The sequence below is a fragment of the Emydura macquarii genome, unplaced genomic scaffold, assembly GCF_026122565.2.
Source record: "Emydura macquarii macquarii isolate MOO-44397 ecotype Brisbane River unplaced genomic scaffold, CSIRO-AGI_Emac_v2 contig_1253, whole genome shotgun sequence".
NCBI lineage: Eukaryota > Metazoa > Chordata > Testudines > Chelidae > Emydura > Emydura macquarii.
In genome coordinates this window covers 90,901,276-90,920,898 of record NW_027131390.1, presented here as the reverse complement: position 1 = coordinate 90,920,898, position 19,623 = coordinate 90,901,276, and the positions used below count along the sequence as shown (strand labels likewise).

At 38.2% G+C, this 19,623-nt stretch overlaps 1 protein-coding gene across 4 annotated transcripts in view; it reads left to right on the top strand.

Moving 5' to 3' along the window:
* The window catches only part of ARHGAP15 (Rho GTPase activating protein 15), a 431,141-nt gene that overhangs the window by 62,834 nt on the left and 348,684 nt on the right, over window positions 1–19,623 (top strand). For all 4 annotated transcript variants that reach the window (XM_067549899.1, XM_067549898.1, XM_067549900.1 and 1 more), the window contains 2 exons: window positions 5,889–5,976; window positions 16,027–16,116. In XM_067549899.1, coding sequence (XP_067406000.1) covers window positions 5,889–5,976; window positions 16,027–16,116 — 178 coding nt within the window. The remainder of the gene's footprint in view (window positions 1–5,888; window positions 5,977–16,026; window positions 16,117–19,623) is intronic.

The window sequence follows — 19,623 nt, the reverse complement described above, 5'->3', positions numbered from 1 at the left end:
CATATGGACCAAATACAATCCACAGTTTTACTATTCTGCACATGGGTGCTCTCATGTTTAATATGTTGTTGTAGCCTGCTGAGGCTACAGCTCCCAGAATGTAGTTGATATGAGCTGCCAGGCTACATTATATGATGTGTCCATGAGCCCTGCTTCCATATTAAAAATGAGGACAGCTGCAATTCAGTTCCATTTTATGCACACTAGGTGCAGCCTTTGGGCTCCAGGCAAATAGATAATGCAGCTTTCAGCTGGACAAAGTTGGGGCACAGCTGTGGTGGACTTCAGGGGTGTGATCTGGGCAGCTGTGTAACTGCTGCTTCCATATAGGCACGTAGGGTAAGATTTGTAAAAGCAGTCAGAGTCGGCCTATCTCTGCTGCTGTTGAAGTCAAAGGGAGTTTTACCATTGATTTCAGTGGGAGCAGACTTAAGTAAACAATGAAAGCTGTGGAAAATCTTACCTCTATAGGTGCCTCAATGGCAGCGGCAATGACACAGTTCATTCTGCCTTCTCGAGGATTACTAGCCAAATGATATGATATATTATAAAATACAATCTGGAGAAAAACCTACATTTTAAAGTCTCTAACTCTGACATAGTAGTAAACCACCTGAGTCTTTTGGGTCAGTCACCCAGGTTTTCAAAAGTGTTTGAAAGCAAATACTCCTTGACATTAAACATTGCAAAAGGCACGTTGTATGATCACTCAATTTCTCTGAGGCATTTTATTTTATTTTTTCTGGTAGCAAAATCCTATATAAATTTAACTAAAAATTCATTATTATGAAGAAATGACAAGAACTAACCAAAACAAAGATGTTCACAAGTAAACTGAGGGGCTGATTCAACTTTCCCTTGTAAAGATGGAGTAAGACCACTGAAGTGCCTATCCTTCTGTCGTGCTCTGTTGTCATTCCTTGTTTGGGGTTTTTAACAGAAGGCTTTTGTAAAAGGTAAGTTTCAGTAATGAGCTCTGAAAAGGGTGAAACTTCAGTTAAGTCTTATCTTTTCCAGGGACTGTTCCACAAGTAGAGTCCCACAACAGAGAATGCCTTACCTCCCTCCCACAAGCTCGTCCAAGGTGTTGTTCTTTGGGTGATCTTAGTGGGTTGCAAATGAAGAGGTGGAGTCTGATGTATTTAGGAGCCAACCCATAGAAGGTCTAAGAGATTAAAACCAGAGTCTTGAATTGACCTCAAAAGCTGGGAACCCATGGAAGGTGCAGATACTGCTCAGGATGGTTATTGTTTTTTAAAAAAAGAGTTCTAGTGTCTTTTCTCTCTTCAAACCAGATACAGTGTTACAATAGTCCGATCTGGAGGTGACAAACACGTGGTTCACTGTGACCAGATCTTAATTTGAGAAGAAGCAGCATAGTTTCCTGGCAATCTTGGACTAGAAGAATACATTCATTTCTTGCAACTGTTATCCAGTATTAGTGAGGAGTCAAGTAGGCTTCAAGGTTTCATACGATTTTGGTGATCTAAGTACAAAAGGAATATCTGCTGAAACTTTGAATTAATTTGTTTTGTGTGATTTTTCTGTCACAGCTTTAACGTTACTTAAACTAAAGAAGAAAGAAGTAAGAGTTCCATGTGTTAATACCATATAGCATTCAGAACAGAAAAGCATGCATAATACGTTTGTTTCCTACTCAGATAGTTACACATCGAAAATTCAGAATATAATCAATGCACTTATAAACATGGCCTTGTCCATTCAGATTTTAAAGCACTACTGTTTTACAAGACAGAGCAATTGTGAACAGTGTTGGTGTTATAATGTGCTGCCATCAGGTGTCCATTTGATAGAATGCAAATACTGTAGCTGCTGTAAGCTTGATGTGTTGAGTATATCGCTTCATTTTACATGATGAAGATGTCAGATTTCACACTTGGGTGACTCCAGCACCATTTTTTTCATTTGATATAAAACAATTCTATTGATTAAAAAGATGATTTTATGCAATATACTTTTTGATTTTCACTTTGGATCTTTTTGCATACTGACAATCAGGGTGATTTGTCTCTCTTTGTGGAATGAGATATAGATAATTTTCTTGTCTAAATACACTTTATCCATCTTCTTCCTCTCTTTATTTAGCCCTTACTGTTCATTGACTCTGAGTGACTTTTTTGAAGCTATGGGATATCCATCTAGCAAAGATTACAGTTACTGCAGAATTCACTTTCCCCAAGGACTAGAAAACATTGCCCCCACTCTTACATGGCCAGTGAAATGCTATATATGAATGCCCATCTGTACAGAGACTAGTTAAGCCCCCAAACCATATTTTACCTCAATAAGGTCTTCCCGAGCACTTTCTAAACAAAGACTGCTTTTGTGAATTAAAAATTAAAGGGAAATAAGTAGAAACAATGAAGTTTTGATTTAAAGAGAATTTTGAATTTAGGGAACATGGTAGGAAAAAGTCCCCATCTTGTCCTGAAGCTATACTCAAATGTGATACACTCATTTTCTTGTCAGATTCTGCTTCTGGTACACAATCTCCTGCAAGAACACCCTGAATCTTAATATGCCATAAGGGGTTAAGCCAGTGGTTCCCAAACTTTTTTGGTCCGTGCCCCCCCTTACCCAGTCCATACCCCATGGGAGCCAGGGCCAGAAGCTCAGCTGGAGCAGGGCCGGGAGGTAGGGGCTAAGGACAGGGATGGAGCCGAACTGGGGGCTGACCAGGGCTGGCTGGCGCTCCTTCCCTGCCCCGTGTAGAGGCTGGCCTAGGCCCTGCAGCAACCCCGAACGTTCCTCCACGCCCACCCAGTGGGTGTGCCTCACAGTTTGGGAACCACTGAGTTAAACCAATTTTCCCCCTAAAAAAGAGACCTCAAAGTTCACTGCTTATTGCCACATGGCTTTGAAGTTATGAGGCAGAATGCTTTGAAATGAGCTTATCTGAGATGTGCTCTTAAATCATAGTATCTCAGTATTCCAGAACACTAACAATGCATGCAGTATAAAGATGCAGTGGTTGTTAGCTAACTGCACACACGCACCTCTGATCACAGCTCTTGTGAAACTCAGTTCTTTCAGTTCTCAAGGGAACCTTCAAAATTATGCTTCAGCATTCCTTTATTTTTCTTCCACACCCCTTAGTTTCACCCTGGATTTCAGGCTGAGATGAACTCCAAAAGTGAAAACTCAGAGTGTGTCTGTATTGCAATCACGGGGTGAGGCTGCAGCTCATGTAGATGTCATGTTTCATCTAGCTAGTTGAGTACCAGAAGAGTGAATCTGTGGCAGCACAGACTTCAGTGTGGGGCAAGTTCTGCCACTAATTACCCAGGGTTGTGGGTGGGCTCATGCAGCCCACACTGAAGTCCATGCTGCCCTGCTTTAACTGATCTAACATCTGAGCGAGCTAGATTAAAGCTACCTCAAGTAGGGCTACACGAGCTGCAACCCCATTCTGCGATTGCAGAGTACACATGCCCTCAGTCAAACCAACCATTTTACCTGGCTTTGTGCAAAACCAAATTCCGCATCTTCAGTGCAATATTGTAAATAGGTCCATGTTCTCTTGAAGCTGGGCCCAGGTTCACAGAAAAGGTTGCAAACCTTAGGGAACCATCTGATCTGAGTTTGTAAGGAGACTTGAAATTTGGTAGGTTTTGAGTATCATGAATATTTCATATGGCTTTTCTTTTGACCTTCAGCACCCAAAACACAGGGTTTTATGTTGATGAGTCAGGTAAAACCAGCCTATGTATCCTTGAGGAATTCTGATGATGTCTACTGGAGGGGGCTTTGGTAAACCTGTATGCAAATCCCTGGCTAAGGTCAAGCATCTGATGTTAAAGCTGTCCAAGAGTCAGCACAGATGTGTTTTGGTATAAGTATTTCACCATTTGTTCTTTTCTCCTCTCCTTGAAGGATCAGTAAAATGTTCAGGGATTTTTCTCTTCTCTTTTTCTGTCCACAGCCCTGTCAAAGGGCTTGAGGGGACTGGGAGAGAAGATTATTCATTACTCTCCCATCTCTGTGTGTGATTGTGAGACTTATTGAAGCATACCGGATTGACTCTGGGTAGCTCAAATAACCCTCATGGTACTCAGATGTTCTGTCTGGGAATGTAAAATACTAGCGGCATCAAGCAAAATGATCATTCATTGATCTGGTAGAGTGGGCAAAAGAAAAGAGACTTTCACTGAAGAGTCTTCAGTAAAAGAGGAGCTGCAGGTAAGGTTTGGATGGAGAGTCCTTCCCCTTGGTTTTTATTGGTAGCTGTTTTTCAAACCCTGGTAATAACAGATAATTACAGTACTACCTCTTAAGGATATTGCAAGGATTAATTAGCAGAGCTGGTTGAAGTATTTATTACAAATAATGGACCAGCTCTTCAGCTATTGAGAATGAGCATAGTTTATAGCATCTGAGGACCTGGCCCAGCATTCATTGTGAATTTGAGTGGGAGGCTCCTAAGTTATTTAGATTCATAAGTTCCATTGACTTTCAATGGGACCTATGCTTCTGTGTTACTTTAGAAAATCCCACCCTTAGCCTTTTGTTTGTTTGTTTGTTTTAGTTAGCAAGTGGATCCACATTTTCTTCAAATATATTTGCTTTTGATAAATATTCACCAATTAGATTAGGATGAATAATTTTCAGCTTCTGAGTTCATGGACTGTTGCTGTCAGATATTTAGTTTTGCTGCTCATTATTTATAGTGTCTGGGTGGTCACTAATTCACATGGGGTCAAATCCTGTCTGCATTAAAGTCAGTGAGAGTTTTGTCTTTGATTTCAATGGGGCCAGCATTGCTGTATTATTTCTGCTCCTTGACAGAATGACTGAAATATATTAAACAGGAAAGTAATTAATAGTGAATAGTGATTAGTTATCACTTCCGGTATACATTTTGGAATGAATAATGGTTTGTGCAAAAATTTGCAACATTTTTAGTATTTTTAGTAATTTGGTCTGTGATGTCTAAATTCTTGGGAATAATAATATGTCCCCATAAATCATAGAGAATCAAACTTAAATTTTTTATTTGCAATTTTTTTCTGTGTATCTAATTCTGTTAATTAGGCAATGCTTCTGAGGAAGCGTCCGTCTGAGTGCTAAATTGCATTATCTACTATGTTGTTTGAAATTACCTTTTTTGAGTGGGTTGTCTTCAGTGTTCTGAAAACAACCCTGCAAGAATGTTTTTGTCCCTTCTATAGCTCTCCACAGAAGTTGTTGCTGTTTGTGTTTGACCATGGAGAACTTCTACATGTCTTACACTTTCTTGTAACCTATAAAATACTACTACTGTGTACCTGATTTGCTGGAAACTTCTCTTGTTTGATTCCAATTATTTTTATTATTAATATTATGAACAGGGGGGAGAAAAGCTATTAATTTTTTCAATTTAGGTCCTCTATGAGGCTCTGTATATCTCAGACTGATGTTATGACATCTTTGCCATTTCTGTCCTGGTCCTCTGTTAAATACCAATTGCCAAATCATACAGACCATGATGCGATAAAATATTTAAGCACATGTGAACTTTAAGCATGTGAATAGTGCCATTGATGTCACTTGGACTATTCATTTAGTTAAAGTTGTGTGTGTGTGTGCTTACGGGCTTTGATAGATAGGAGCTATGCTGGGTTTTAAATGTGAATTAAGGGAATTGGCCCAAAAAACCCATTGGGCCAAACTTAAACATGATGTAAACAGATGTAACTGATTTAACATCAACAAAAGTAAACTTGTTGAAACAGTGTGTGAATTTGAATCATTTTCATTTCTGAGAAAGGATTGGAACCCATGTCAACAAATGTGAAGTACTGTTGGATTAATCTACCATATCATCTTTCACAACAAAGATAGCACTTGCTTACTTGATCCATTAATTGTATTTTATTTTGTTTTTTAAGGAAAAACTGGTCTACTTCTTGGATCGTTCTTGCTGGTGGGAAAATAGAATTCTACAAAGAATCCAAACAGCCAGCACTGGCCAATCTGGTAGGCAATTATCTATCTATAGTGCTCATCTTTTCAAAGAGGATGTTACTAAATAGAAAGTTTGGCATCATCAAAATATATAAATAAATAAAATTAAACTAAGCAGCCAACCATCAAACATCTGAGAACAGATGTAAGAAAATAACTCAATAAACTTTTAATCAGGTGGAGGGTGGGGGAAGGAATACAACTTAGCGTATCTTTTATTAAGAGGTGCATTTTGAGAATAATTGCAAAGTGAGATGGATGGTGAGTGACTATGCGCTAATGTGAAGATAACACTTTAAATTAAGGTGCCATTTACAACTGCTTTATTCTTATTTATGAAATGATCACTAAATGCAGCTACTTCCTCAAATAATGTATTATAAAGCATGTTATAAAATGCATTAGTAATAAATGCTTAACAGATGATGCAATGAAAATCTGTTGCAAAGGATATTATAGGACATAAATTGTATTAAACCATGTATGTGCATCTTTAATACATGAATTTCAGTTGTTATCCAGCATGCTATAAAGTGGCTTATGCATTAATAAATAATAATTAACTATTTATAAATGGCACCTTAATAAAGGGTGTTACCAAAGGAGAAAACACTGTAAGTTAGCAAAGTGATTTTTTATCTTAGTATAGATGTGACACGTACCATATCCTGCTAACCTTCCTGAATGTTTCTTATGACTCCGTCTAAAATAGTTAATGCAATTTCTGTAGCTGTAGTTACTACAAAGTGAAATTTGCAGTACCTTTTTATTGTGCCCAAAGGAGAGGCCACTGATCTTAGTCTTCAGAGATGTGACAATTACATTGCACAAGCAATAGCAGCCTGTACCCCTTCAGTGCTAGTTACTGTGGAATCTGAGCCTACAAACCTTTATATGGGCTCCAGAAAGAGAAAGTCATTAAGTGTATGACACTATGGACAGAGCAGGACTGGTTTGACAGAGCCCTATTGTGAAAGGTTCCCAAGGCTTGATCAAATCTGCCATATCTTATTGAAGTGATGGATAGCCAAGAAGGTGCATTCTTTGGCAGTAGTCATAAACAATAAACTAATTTATATGTGGCAGGTGATAAAAAGCTTTTTAGTTCTATGCTTTTAAACCACCAATATTGTTTTCCATAATATCTTCTCTAAATTGATACCCTTCCCCTGGCTCTTCTTACCCCCTTGTGCAAAGGGTTGTTTATTTAAAAAAAAAATTGTAAAAAAGAAAGAGGGACATCTGGCTCTCTTTGATGATTTCAATAGCTTTTTATACTGAAATGGCCAGATGATGTTATATTTTGGAAGTTATGCAAACAAACATTATGTATAAATTAAAAATCATTTGGAATTCTGTGTGTAGAATTATGTTGAATTATAGCCTAGAAAATTATTTTGACTTTATCATCTTAATTAAAGTGATCTATTTAAAAAAAGTATTTTGTTAGCATCTATTCTTGGAATAGTATCTCAGACATGTACCTGCTGGATAAATGTCCACATCAACCCCAAAACTGGCACCAAAACTGGATACTCTTGATGGGAGTCTCAATGGAGTAGTCAAAGAGTAAATGGACTGCTATCTCACACCTGCAGATCATCCCTCCATGTCAGAGATACAGCTACCTGTGCTGGACCAGAGGCTCTCAGTCTGACACCTTTCACAAGCAATACATTCTCCTAAAATAATTTAACATAAAATAAATAATACAGCACTTAAAGTAAATCCAGGTTTAAAGAGCAAAAGCTGCATTGTAACCTCTGATGGTGCCACCACAACCACATATGGACCTGCTAACCCAGACCCTCCCTAAATTGGCTCTGTCAGTATGGACAGACACCCTGAGAACTCCAGAGAGAATAAAGAGATACCTCTTTGTTCCCGCAGAGGACATCTTTTGTTCCCCCAGCTCTTCAATCTCCTCTGTTGTCAGGACCTTATCCTCCACCAGGGGACTCAGGCTACAGGATAAGTCTCTTCCATCCTGTCTGCTAGCTGTGGCTTTCCTCCCTCAGAGCTATTGGCACTGCCAAATGAACCAAATCTGGCCTTTTTGTCATCAGGAGACTTGAAACTTTCAGAGGAACCAGGTAACTTTTCAACATCAAGGACAAGGGTTCTGCTCAAAATATTTCCTAGCTCTCAAAAAGAGGGAGGGTGGAGGCCCATTCTCAATCTGCACCAATTCAATGTTTTGATTCTCAAACTAAAATTCTGTATTGTTAAACTGACATCAATAATACCATCTCTGAAAAAGAATGTATGGTTCACAGCTCTTGATTTCAAAGATGTGTACTTTCACATGGACAATCACCCTGCCTACAGAAGATTCCCTCAGTTTTATGGTGGGTCCTGACCACTACCAATACAGGTGCTTCCATTTGGTCTAGCAACCGAACCCACAATTTTCACCAAAGTGTTTCTAATAGTAGCAGCACAGGTCAGATGAAGTGGCTTCACAGTCTATACTTAGACAACTGTCTTCTCATTGTCAGGACATATTGCATCAACCTCATCACTGCTTCAGCTTCTATCATCCCTAGGAGTCTGTGTGAATTTGGAAAAAATCTATCCTGACTCTGATGCTTTAGAATTCATAGAAACAACCTCAGACACAGTCAGGTTGAGGGTTTATCTCCCAATGGACAGATTTCACACCATGAGCAGCCTAATAGACCAATTCTGTACAACTCTGAAACATATCTGTCTAGTCTTGACTTTCTCTCTTGGGACACATGGAAACATGGAGTTATGTCATTCCATTAATCAGACTCCACCTCCACTGCCTTCAGGCTTGGCTCCAAACAGTGTATATATCAAGCAAACATACCATGAACACCCTAGTGACAATCCTTACCAAGAGGGGGACCTCAATTACTGGTGGAAAAATCCCAAACTCTGTGTGTGTGTGTGTGTGTGTGTGTGTGTGTGTGTGTGTGTGTGTTCCTCTTCTATCCCCCACACCTGACACAATGAGAAATACAGATGCCTCTCTATTAATCTGGGGACCCCACTTGGGGAGTCACATGATGCAGGGCACTTGGATGCCCAAGAGATCAGAACGCATATCAATATTCTGGAACTCTGGACTGTCTGAGAGGCTTGTAAAGCTTTTCTGCCTTTCATCCAGTTTCACCATGTACTTATACTGCCAAAAGACATGAGAACCAGATTTTACATTAACAAGCATAGTTGAGTAAGATCCACCCCCTTCTGTATAAAAGCAGTCACCTTATGGAACCGGAGTATCAAGAACCATATCGCCCTGTTGGCAGCATACCTTCCTGGAACCCAGAATTCACAGGTTGTCACCTTGAGCAGACATTTCACCATCAATCACAACTGGGAGTTACACAATTCAGTACGGAACAGCATTTTCACTCAGTGGGGAACCCGAACTTGGGACCTGTTTGCCTCTCAAACAAACAGGAAATGCAACATATACTGCTTCAGGGGAGCTCAAGGAAAGCACGCCAGAGGTGATGCTTTCCTAATGCCTTGGTCAGATCACTTGAGGAATGCTTTTTCTCTCATCCCTCTGCTAGTGTGGGTTCAAAGGAAGATTTGACAACCTGGGCAGAACCTTTCTACCAGAAAAAAGGAGCCTACTCCTCCCTGGGACCTTAACTTAGTACTTTTGGCACTCACTCAGTCATCCTTTGAGCCATTAGCTACATGTTCCATTCTCAGCCATCACATTGACTTCCTTGTTGCCATCGCCTCACTCAGAAGAGTAGGTGAACTCGAGGCACTGATGACTGATCCACCATATGCAATATTCCATAAGGACAAAGTCTGGCTATGACCACACCCAAAATTCACTCCTAAAATATTTTTGGAATGTCACACAAACTAGTTAATTCACTTATGTTTGTTTTTTCCAAAGCCCCATGCCTCTGGCGAGGAGAGGAGACTCCTTTTCCTTGACATAAGACGAGCATTGGCATTTTACCTGCAGAGAATCAAACTGATCAGAAAGTCATCTAGACTGTTTGTTGCCATAGCAGAATGAGTCTGAAGTCAAGCTATATCCTCTCAGAGGATCTGTAAGTGGATCTCTGGCTGTATCCTACTCTATCAGTTGACACAGTTCCCTCCCGCACATGAGTAATGGCTTTCTCTACAAGCGTACAAGAGACCTCAGTGGCATCAATTCAAAAGATAGTGCTGCTTGACGTTTGCAGGGCGGCTACATTGAGTTCCAGCCACACATTCACAAGACATTATGCCTTGGTCCAAGAATCCTCTCCTGACATATCCTTTTGGGGGAGTGGTTCTATAAGCAGCTATACTGCCTGCATCCTTGCACCCATGTCCTATGTATTGCTTGTCAGTCACCCACCCACAATGGAATGCACAAAGGGGACTGGAACTTGAAGAAAGAGAAGCTAGTTAGCTTATTGTAACTGTCACTTTGAGATGTGTGATCCCTAATTGTATTCCACTACCTGCCATCCTTCCCCTCTGCTTTGGAACATAACTGGATTTGAGGGCAAGAAGGAACTGAAGAGGTGGTTGGTCTGCTGTGCCCCTTATACTCTCAGTACGGAGTGAGACGAGAACGGGAGCACATATGCAGACCAATGGACACTGCTTGCAAGAATTCTCTGTTCTCAGAGGCATGGAGCACATGTGTACCACAATAGAATACAGATACAGATCACACATCTCGAAGAATTCACAATAAAGTAAGTAACTTCCCTTTCCCGCTGATTGGAATTAATGCAATATCGGCCACTGGTGGAATTGAGGATGCTCAGCTGCTTGTAGGAGGGACTCCACACCTTGTGGATTCAGGTTCCAAATACTTAATCCTGCACCTACTTGAGTTAAAGGCAAAACATCCATTGAATTAATTTGGTACAGGATCAGGCCTGAAATTCCAAAGGTGACAGGGTTTATTGGGTACGCAAATCTGCACCAGAAAAGTTCACCTTTTGGTTGTGGATTCCATGAAGGTCATGAGCTGAACTGAATTCACACATGGCACAGCTTAGGAAATATATACTCATCCAGCCCCCATCACATGCCTCTGCAGGCTACTTACCTCCCTGTATGCCAGGGGATTTAGAGGCTCAAGAAAAAGCAACGTAGTCTGGTTTATGTCAGTCCAAAATTCCCCCACACTGGAAGAATTTTCATCAGCCCCTTTAGAGATGGTTTAATGAGTGGTGCAAAGGGACCTTACCAGGGAATGAGGGTCTGGTCCAAAAGTAAATCTAACTCTGTTTAAATGAGAAAAAAGTACATATTATGAAACAGCAGTTCATGCCAAGCCAACACCCTGCCCTGAAAATGCACTTCTTCAGCCGTGCTCAGGGTCAGTGAAATAATATTCACTTCCTTAAATCATTATCTTTCTTACATTTTTTAAAAAGGTCAAATTTATCAGAACAACCGATATGTGTACATGCCTAAAATGAGAAACCATTTGCTGTAACCTTCCTGGTCCTAACCCAGTCCTCTCCTTTCTCTTTGCTGGCCTTCCTCATTCTGTCACATCTCAAGTCATGACACATAGCTGCAGATTCCAGCCTGTGTTCCCTCTGATCTGACCATAGCCCATGCATGTTCCCTCACTTAGATCAGTCTTCTCCTGCCAGAAATTACCTTTTAGGTGGTGGGGCTATGGCAGCAGTATCTGCCTGGAACAAAATGACAGGCATAAATTAATGTTGATTTATGTTTGTGTATTTTGGGGACAAAACAAAAGGAAGCTAGACTTTGGCTTTTCAGCTGTTAGACTGAAAGTTCAATAATAAATCGAAAATTGGAAATGCAGTTTGAACTTGTGCTTGTTTGTTTGTTTTTTGTCATACTATCAAATATTTTACACAAAACATGGAGAAACAGTAGATGACTATCACCGCTAAATATGACATAATCCAACCTATCAAATCCAAATCTGATGCATCAGAGAAGTTCCTGTTCAAACTAGCTAAATTCAGGCAAGTTGATTCTATCTGATGCATCTAATGCAATGTTCGTTTGTTTTTAAAATCCATTCAGCCTGCTATAATTTTGATATCTGAAAAGGAATAATATAATAAACTTCATTAAGAATCATTTGTTTACGGATTTTTTTCAAATATTGTTTATTTCAGCAAAGGGGGAACTCAACCATTAATTAAATAATGCAATAAAGTCAATGTTCATTCATTGTAGTATGAATTTAATAACATAGCAATTTTATTTATAACAGGAAAATGATGTGATTTAACAAAAAGATGAATACAGCTTTGGATTATAAGGTTATTAATTCATTAATTCTTAAGTACTGTATATAAAGTGAAAATTTAAAATAAAGATGAATTATTATAAAAAGAGCAATACCTCTCTATAAAGCCATTGAGGCAACGTGAGAGGGGGAATTGAAAGCACATACTAATAATCCCTTTCTTATTACTGAAGGAGTAATGTTTATTGGCAATTTAAAATATATTTACCATAGTTTTAAATAATATTCTAATTCACTGAATTGATTATACCTGTAGTCACACAGTTTATTGTGTTATTCCTTGCTTCCCTTTTTGCTATTGTAGATATAGGGGCTGACCCCAGTTAAGTCAATAACAAAATTGTTGTTGATTTCAATGAGAGAAGGATTGGACCCATAGTTCTTCTTTTGATGTTAGCAGTGCCATATGTCCTTGTCATTAGTATTAATTAGAAAAAATGTTAGTGTAAAGCATAGAAGGAGAGATTGAGAGACATTTGTTTAAAAAAAAAAATATTAATAAAAATATAAAGAAATACAAGGGTTTGATAAATTTTTATCTTTTGCTGCTGGCTTGATCATTCATAGTCAAAAATCTGTATTTCACACCACTTTACAGCAATCACAAAACCTGTTCAACTCCTATTTTTTTTGTATAATAACATGATCAAAAAGGATCATAGTGCCATTCCTAGCATCTGCTTATATCAGGCTGTCAAGGAAGTTCTCTAAGTAAAATTCTGTTTTCAAAGATTTGTAATTTTGAGAAAAGGATGAGTCCAGTTTTTTCTCAAGAATTTATTTAGCAGAGTATATTTAGCACATGTGCAAACTGCCTCCTAAATTCATATTCATGTAGCGGAAGATGTCATTGTAACAGACACTCATCAATTTACAGCATAGCCCCCACCAACAACTTGATATAACATAATTGGTCTGACTGATAAGCACAAAGCAAGGACATTAAGTATTAGGTCTCTCAGGGTAGCCTTAACTCACTCAATTACAGGATCTGTGCTTTATGCCTACACACTTACGAAGCAAACTCTGGATCATACACCACAAAGGACAACTCTAGGCCAACTTGTACTGTCCGACCTGTTCATGGACTTCTTGTGCACTTAAATAAGGGTCACATGTGCCCACTGGAGATCCATTTGACAGTAATATCTAGCTCTTATATAGTGCATTTCATCCAGAGATATCAAAGTATTTTACAGCAGAGGGCAGTATCATTGTCTCAGATGGGGAAACTGAGGCAGAGAGAAGTGAAGTGATTTTTCTAGGGTCATCCAGCAGGCCAGAGGTAGAGCTGGAAATAGAACCCAGGTCTATTATATTTCAGACCATTGTGCTGTCTACTATGCCACACTGCCTCCCCTCACTTACCACTTGTGGGAATGCAACATTAGAAGAGCTTCATGCTTGATTCTGAATTTCTTTGCTTTTGTAGGTTTAAATCAGATACTTTACACACCCCAGCAGCTGTCAATCTCACTTTTCATTCCAGGAAATTTTCTGCCTCCAGTCGTAAAATATGAAAACATCTGACTTTTTGGATCAGCAGTAATAAACCCTACATTTAAGAGTGCTCCGTCCCATAATAAAGGCATGAGTACTAAATTGCTCAAATGAGAATATCTTCCAGTCTAAATGAGAGCTAGTCAAGATTCATGTATAGAAAGCAGAAGAGTAACCATCTTCCAAATATATTTTTTTAGAGTGCATCCTGTCCCATGTATCTGAGAAGAGAACTAGAGGATCTACTACTCTTTATTCACTACCTATTACAAAGCTGAAACTGTAAATAAACACCAAAATCCACCATGATAAAGAACGGACAGCTTCCCTATATATACTCAGAGGATTCCAAACTGTATCACCATATACATTTTCATAGTATCCTAGAAATTTAAAGATGTATAAGGTCAACCACTCCATCTGCCTGCCAGAACAGGATTTGTTCCTTACATTTTCCATTGTTTTGTCCAATCCAGTTTTAAACGTCTCAAACATGTGGCTTCTGTCACTGTTTCCCTGAAGAGACTATTTGATAGTCTAATACATCAGCAGAATAAAGACAATGGAATTCAAAAAAGCAGAGTTTAACAGACTCAGAGAACTGATAGATAAGGTACCATGGGAAGAAACTCTGAGTGAAAAAAAAAATTGTCATTTAACCAAGAGCTGGCAGCTTCTCAAGGGGACAATATTAAGGGCACAACTGCCAACTATCCCAATGTGAAGAAAAAATAGGGAAGATAGTAAGAGGCCCATATGGCTTCAGGAGGTCTTTAATGACCTGAAAATCAAAATGGAATCCTACAAAAAGTGCACATATGGATGAACTGCTAAAGAGGAATACAAAAGAATAGCACAAGCATGTAAGAACAAAGTCAGAAAGGCTAAGGCACAAAATGAGTTAGACTTAGCTTAGGACGTAAAAGGCAGTAATAAGAGGTCATTAGGAGCAAGAAAAAGACAAAGGAAAGTGTAGGACCTCTACTTAGCAGGGAAGGAGAGCTAATAACTGATGACATCAAGACAGCTGAGGTGGTTAATGCCTATTTTGCTTCAGTCATCACTAATGAGGTTAATTGTGACTACATACTCAACACAATTAATATTAACAAGAAGGAGATGGAACACAAGCCGAAACAGGGAAAGAACAGGTTAAAGAACAGATAAGTTAAATCTATTCACATCAGCTGGGCTTGATTAAATTAATCCTAGGGTACTTAAGGAGCTAGCTGAAGCAATCTTGGAACCAGAAGCAATTATGTTTAAGGACTCCTGCAGGATGGGTGAGGTTCCAGACTACTGGAAAAAGGCAAACATAGTATCTATCTTGAAAAAACAGGAACAAAGGCCTGGGGAATTGTAGACCAGACATCCTTACTTTGATGCCTAGATAGATATTTGAAGAAACTAAATAATCAGTTTGAATCACCAAGGATCATAGGGTTACAAGGAATAGCTTGATTGATCTGTCCCATGAATATGTTATATGTATATTATTATTACAAGCAAAGTATTTTATTAAAAATGTCCAGCTACAAAAGTGACTTTTGTAGCTGGACATTTTTAATAAAATACTTTGCTTGTAATAATAATAATTTGCCCCTCAAAATCTCCTTCTAGCTGAAGATCTCAAAGTGCTTTAAAATGTTAATTAATTAAACCTCACAACATCCTTGTGAAATTAAGTATCAATATTACCACTCAGCTATTGCCCTGATCAAATGCAGAAGGAACTTTATGGAACTTTTTTTTTAAAAAAAAAAGTTTTATTGTCTGGAAAGTTTGTCTGGAATGTTAAAGTGTTGAGTAGCTCCTGAGAGATACTTAGTGCACACCAAACTTTTTGACTTTGGTGGAACTCATGGATGCAGGCATCTCATGGGATTGAGACCCTGATAACTTGCTCAGATGAAGATGTTGTCCTACTGGGGAGCTGAAATACACATTCTTCTCCAGTCCTTTCCAGCTGTATCAGTCAGAAGTAATGGTTAAACTATTCTACACAATCAATTTTCAGGTTCAGTACTGCAAAATAAGCACTAAAAAACCAGTAAATATCTAGTTATTTTTTCTTTTGCTTTAATTAGGAAATAGCCTAATGAATTTTTAAAATCTCTCTCTCTCACACACACATGATTCATACTGAGGTACCTTAAAAAGGGATATGTATTGTACTAAAGGGGGATTAATAGGCCCTTCAGAGTGGTGCTACCAGCAATACTACAAACTGCCAGTTGAACTTGCTCCATAATTTTTTTTTCTGACAACTATCCCTCTTTCTGTACAAAAATTTATACTTCATCTTTAATTTTTATTCGCAGAAAGCAGGGAATAAACCAGAATGGGTGGATTTGTGTGGAGCTCACATTGAATGGACTACAGAGAAATCTAGTAGAAAGAATGTTTTTCAGGTAAGCGACAATTTGTTCATTCCATTCTCCCTTTGGGTATAAAGCCTTTAAGGTTAAGAATTAGGCTTTATTTCCTTGTTTAGTTATTTTAGTAACTACAGTTTGATCTAATACATCACTTGTTTCTAAAACAAATTTAAAAGCATAACATTTTATCCAGCCTCAGTTTACTATTTTTTTCTAGGCTAAAGAGTCCTGATGATTGAATCTACTAAAAATACTTGAGAACCTGTTGATTTATTGATTAATGTTCCACGTTCAATTTGTTTGTTTTTAAAACTTAGCAGGTAATTGCTTTGGGTTTAAGCCTTGACCTAAAGAACTTCCATAAACAGAACTTTCTCAAATTGCTTACTTAAGCTCTGGTCCAACTAAGTGTGGTTACTATGTTTATTTTTATTGCTGCTCATGGCTGTGATGACCCAGGTTCATTCCGGAGTGGGGAGGGCTGGAAAGAGAACAACCTTGCATCTCTTTGAGCCAAATTCAGAAAGTTATATATTTCTCATATGCTGATCATTTTATTTGATGGAAAACAATGTTGCTTAATTTTTTTCATCCACATGCCATTTCACTGAATAGGAAGATAAATGACATCCTTTCAAGGATGAGAGAGGCATTATTCAAGGGTTGAAATTCCAGGATCTAAAAAAAGGTTGCTACAACACTTCCACTGTAGGGACCCAGTCCAACACCCATTGAAATCAATGGAAATGCTTTTGTTGATTTCATGGGAGTTGATTCAAGCGCTATGATGATATTTTTTCCATCCAAGGATTTGGAATTTTATATAGGGCCCTAGGCTCATCCCCTACCTGCCAATTTTGGCTGCAGCAGATCATTTGAACCCATTCTATCTAAAGACGTACGGGGAAAGTTTTTGAAAGCACCTACGGGATTTAAAAGCACAAGTCTCACTGTAAGTCAATATAGGACATATGTTCCTAACTCCTGTAGGTGTTTTTGTGACTAGCCTCTTAAAATCTGGCAGTGATTTATAAAATATATATATGTGTGTGTGTGTACAATTATACATGAGCTTTGACAATTTTTGTGTAATCCGTAAAGCACATTGGTAGGGTGAACAACTCACTTTTGCTCTCACTCTTCAGTTTTGTCTCCCTAAAAGTGATACAATATAACCTTAGATAAATTCTGCAGACCCTTACACTTAGCACAGCTACTGGAGGTCATTGAACTGTTTGTATGAGTATAGATGTATCATCTGAGTAAGAATTTGTAGGTTTTAGCCCTTATTTTGTATTATTAATTTCATACAACCTGTGGATTAGCTCCTTAGCTGGTATCAGTGGGTATAGATCCGTTCAAGTCAATTTACAACTTCTGATGGGAAGAAGCATCAGGCTATATTTCATTTAATTAACAGAAAGAGCTTGAGTAAAGACTTTGGGATGGATTCTCTTCTCACTTGCATTGATGTGAGGAGTAACTCCACTGAATTATACTGGTGTAAATAAGATAAGAATCAATCTCAGATCTCTTCTGAAACCCATTAAAGCATTTGTTCATAAAACCAATAACTGAGTGGGAGAGAAATTAGAGATATAAGCAAAAAAGGATGGAGCATCACTTAGGTGGAGATATACTAGAAGTCTGTGCCAGGTGGCAAGAGTTGTTTGGTACCAACAGTAGTGACATTTTAGGAAAGGACTGGTGCTAGATGAATGGAAAGAGAAGGAAGGGGAGTAGAGAGAGAGTCCAGGCAGAGTTTTAAAACCAAGGAAGGTGGCTTATACTTGGATAATGAATGTGCGGAAACACTCTTGATATTTTATTTATTTAAAATATATAGTCATACTTTGAACATCTACCTATTCATAGTTCTGTTGGAATTAAAAGAATCTGAAAGGATTTGCTGGAAAACTAAATCTCGATGATTTACCCTGCTATTTGATTAGCTATATAAACTGGCCTAACTCTGAAATTATCAGAATAAATATTATGTGTGTCCAAAAACAGAGCAACAAAACATGGTCAGTGGGTTTTTGGTTTTTTACATATCGAATAATAAAGCATTAATTCTTGACTAAAACAGAGCAATGCTGGTTTCTGCTGATGTGGCTGAAACTGGCTGAAAAATTCTGATTTAGCTGGGTACTCAGTTTGAAACCATGAATTACAGTTTACAAATAGAAAAGGACTATTAAGATTTTGCGTTAAAGACAAATGAATATCCAAAGTTGCAGGAAGTGTGGAATTTGAGTTCTAACTAAGAAAATACAAGGCTTAGTAAATGCATACCAACTAAGAGATGGACTACACGTAATTAATTAATAAGAAACATTATCTGAGTGGAAAAATATATAAACCTACAGCAAATTAAATTCAGGCAGGAAGCTTTGGGGGTGGATTCTGATCTTACACATGTTTAACTCCACTGATTTTAATAAAGTTACTCCTTTTCTAAGCTAAGGTAAGTCCAATCAGAACAAGGTCTACGTCATCTAAAATATGTGCATATTATCTAGTTCTGTGCATTTTAAACACTCCAGTTTCATCAAATGATTCAGCATAACATGCTTTTGTTTATTTTGTTGTTGTTGTAGCACCAGTAAACAGAACTAGCTTGAAGCAGTTTCAACAAAATCTAAGTAAACAGAACAATTTGCTTTGAGATACTGTACAGTTCTCTATGGCTAACTGATGTGAGGCACTAGGTCTTCATCAGAGACATGGTGAATAAAAAGATTTATGTTCAAATCACATGCTTTAAACATTTCTGCTAAGTGCTAGTTTGCTCTTTGGTATTTAGCCTGAAATTTAAAGCACTGAGGATTAAAAGGATTACAACATAATCTTAAATAATCCTAAGTGTCATTTACAGAGAGATGGTTGTAATAACTAAATAAAATAATGTTAAGGGATGGCCGTATTGTCAATCAGCAACTGGAACAAAAAGAGTGCCTATGTCACCCCGTCATCCTCCTTTCTCCCCTTTATTTAGTTCAATTATACATTGGATAGGTACATCTTGATGTGAGCTATAACTGAAGAAAATAACAACATGATGGAATGCTTTGCAGCCAGCACTAACATGGTGACTGAGGCATTAGTAACAAGATTAGTTGAAAAATGTTCATGATGCTCAATGTTTTATGCTTGTGGAGAACTTTTCAGATAGGGTTTATCCATTTCTCCTGCTTCGCTTATGCTCTTCCTCCTCATGTGTAAGCCCAACAGCCCTTTGTGAGTTTAACATTTCGACAGGATGCTGTGGAGGAAGTTGCAATGTTCATTTGACCTTAATGTACTTGTGGCTCCACAATACTAAGATTTCATTAACAGAAAATCTTGCAGCAAGGAATAATTACTTTTGACGGGGAAGGGGTATTCTTTTTTGGTTGATTAAAAAAAAGTTAGTGTTAAAAAGGTCACTATGCAGCATATGCATGAATTAGTAAACAGCTTTATTCCCCTAATGGCTTCATTCATTTACCAAACACAATCATTATTTGACTTCATTGGTGTTTCTGTTCATTTTCCAAG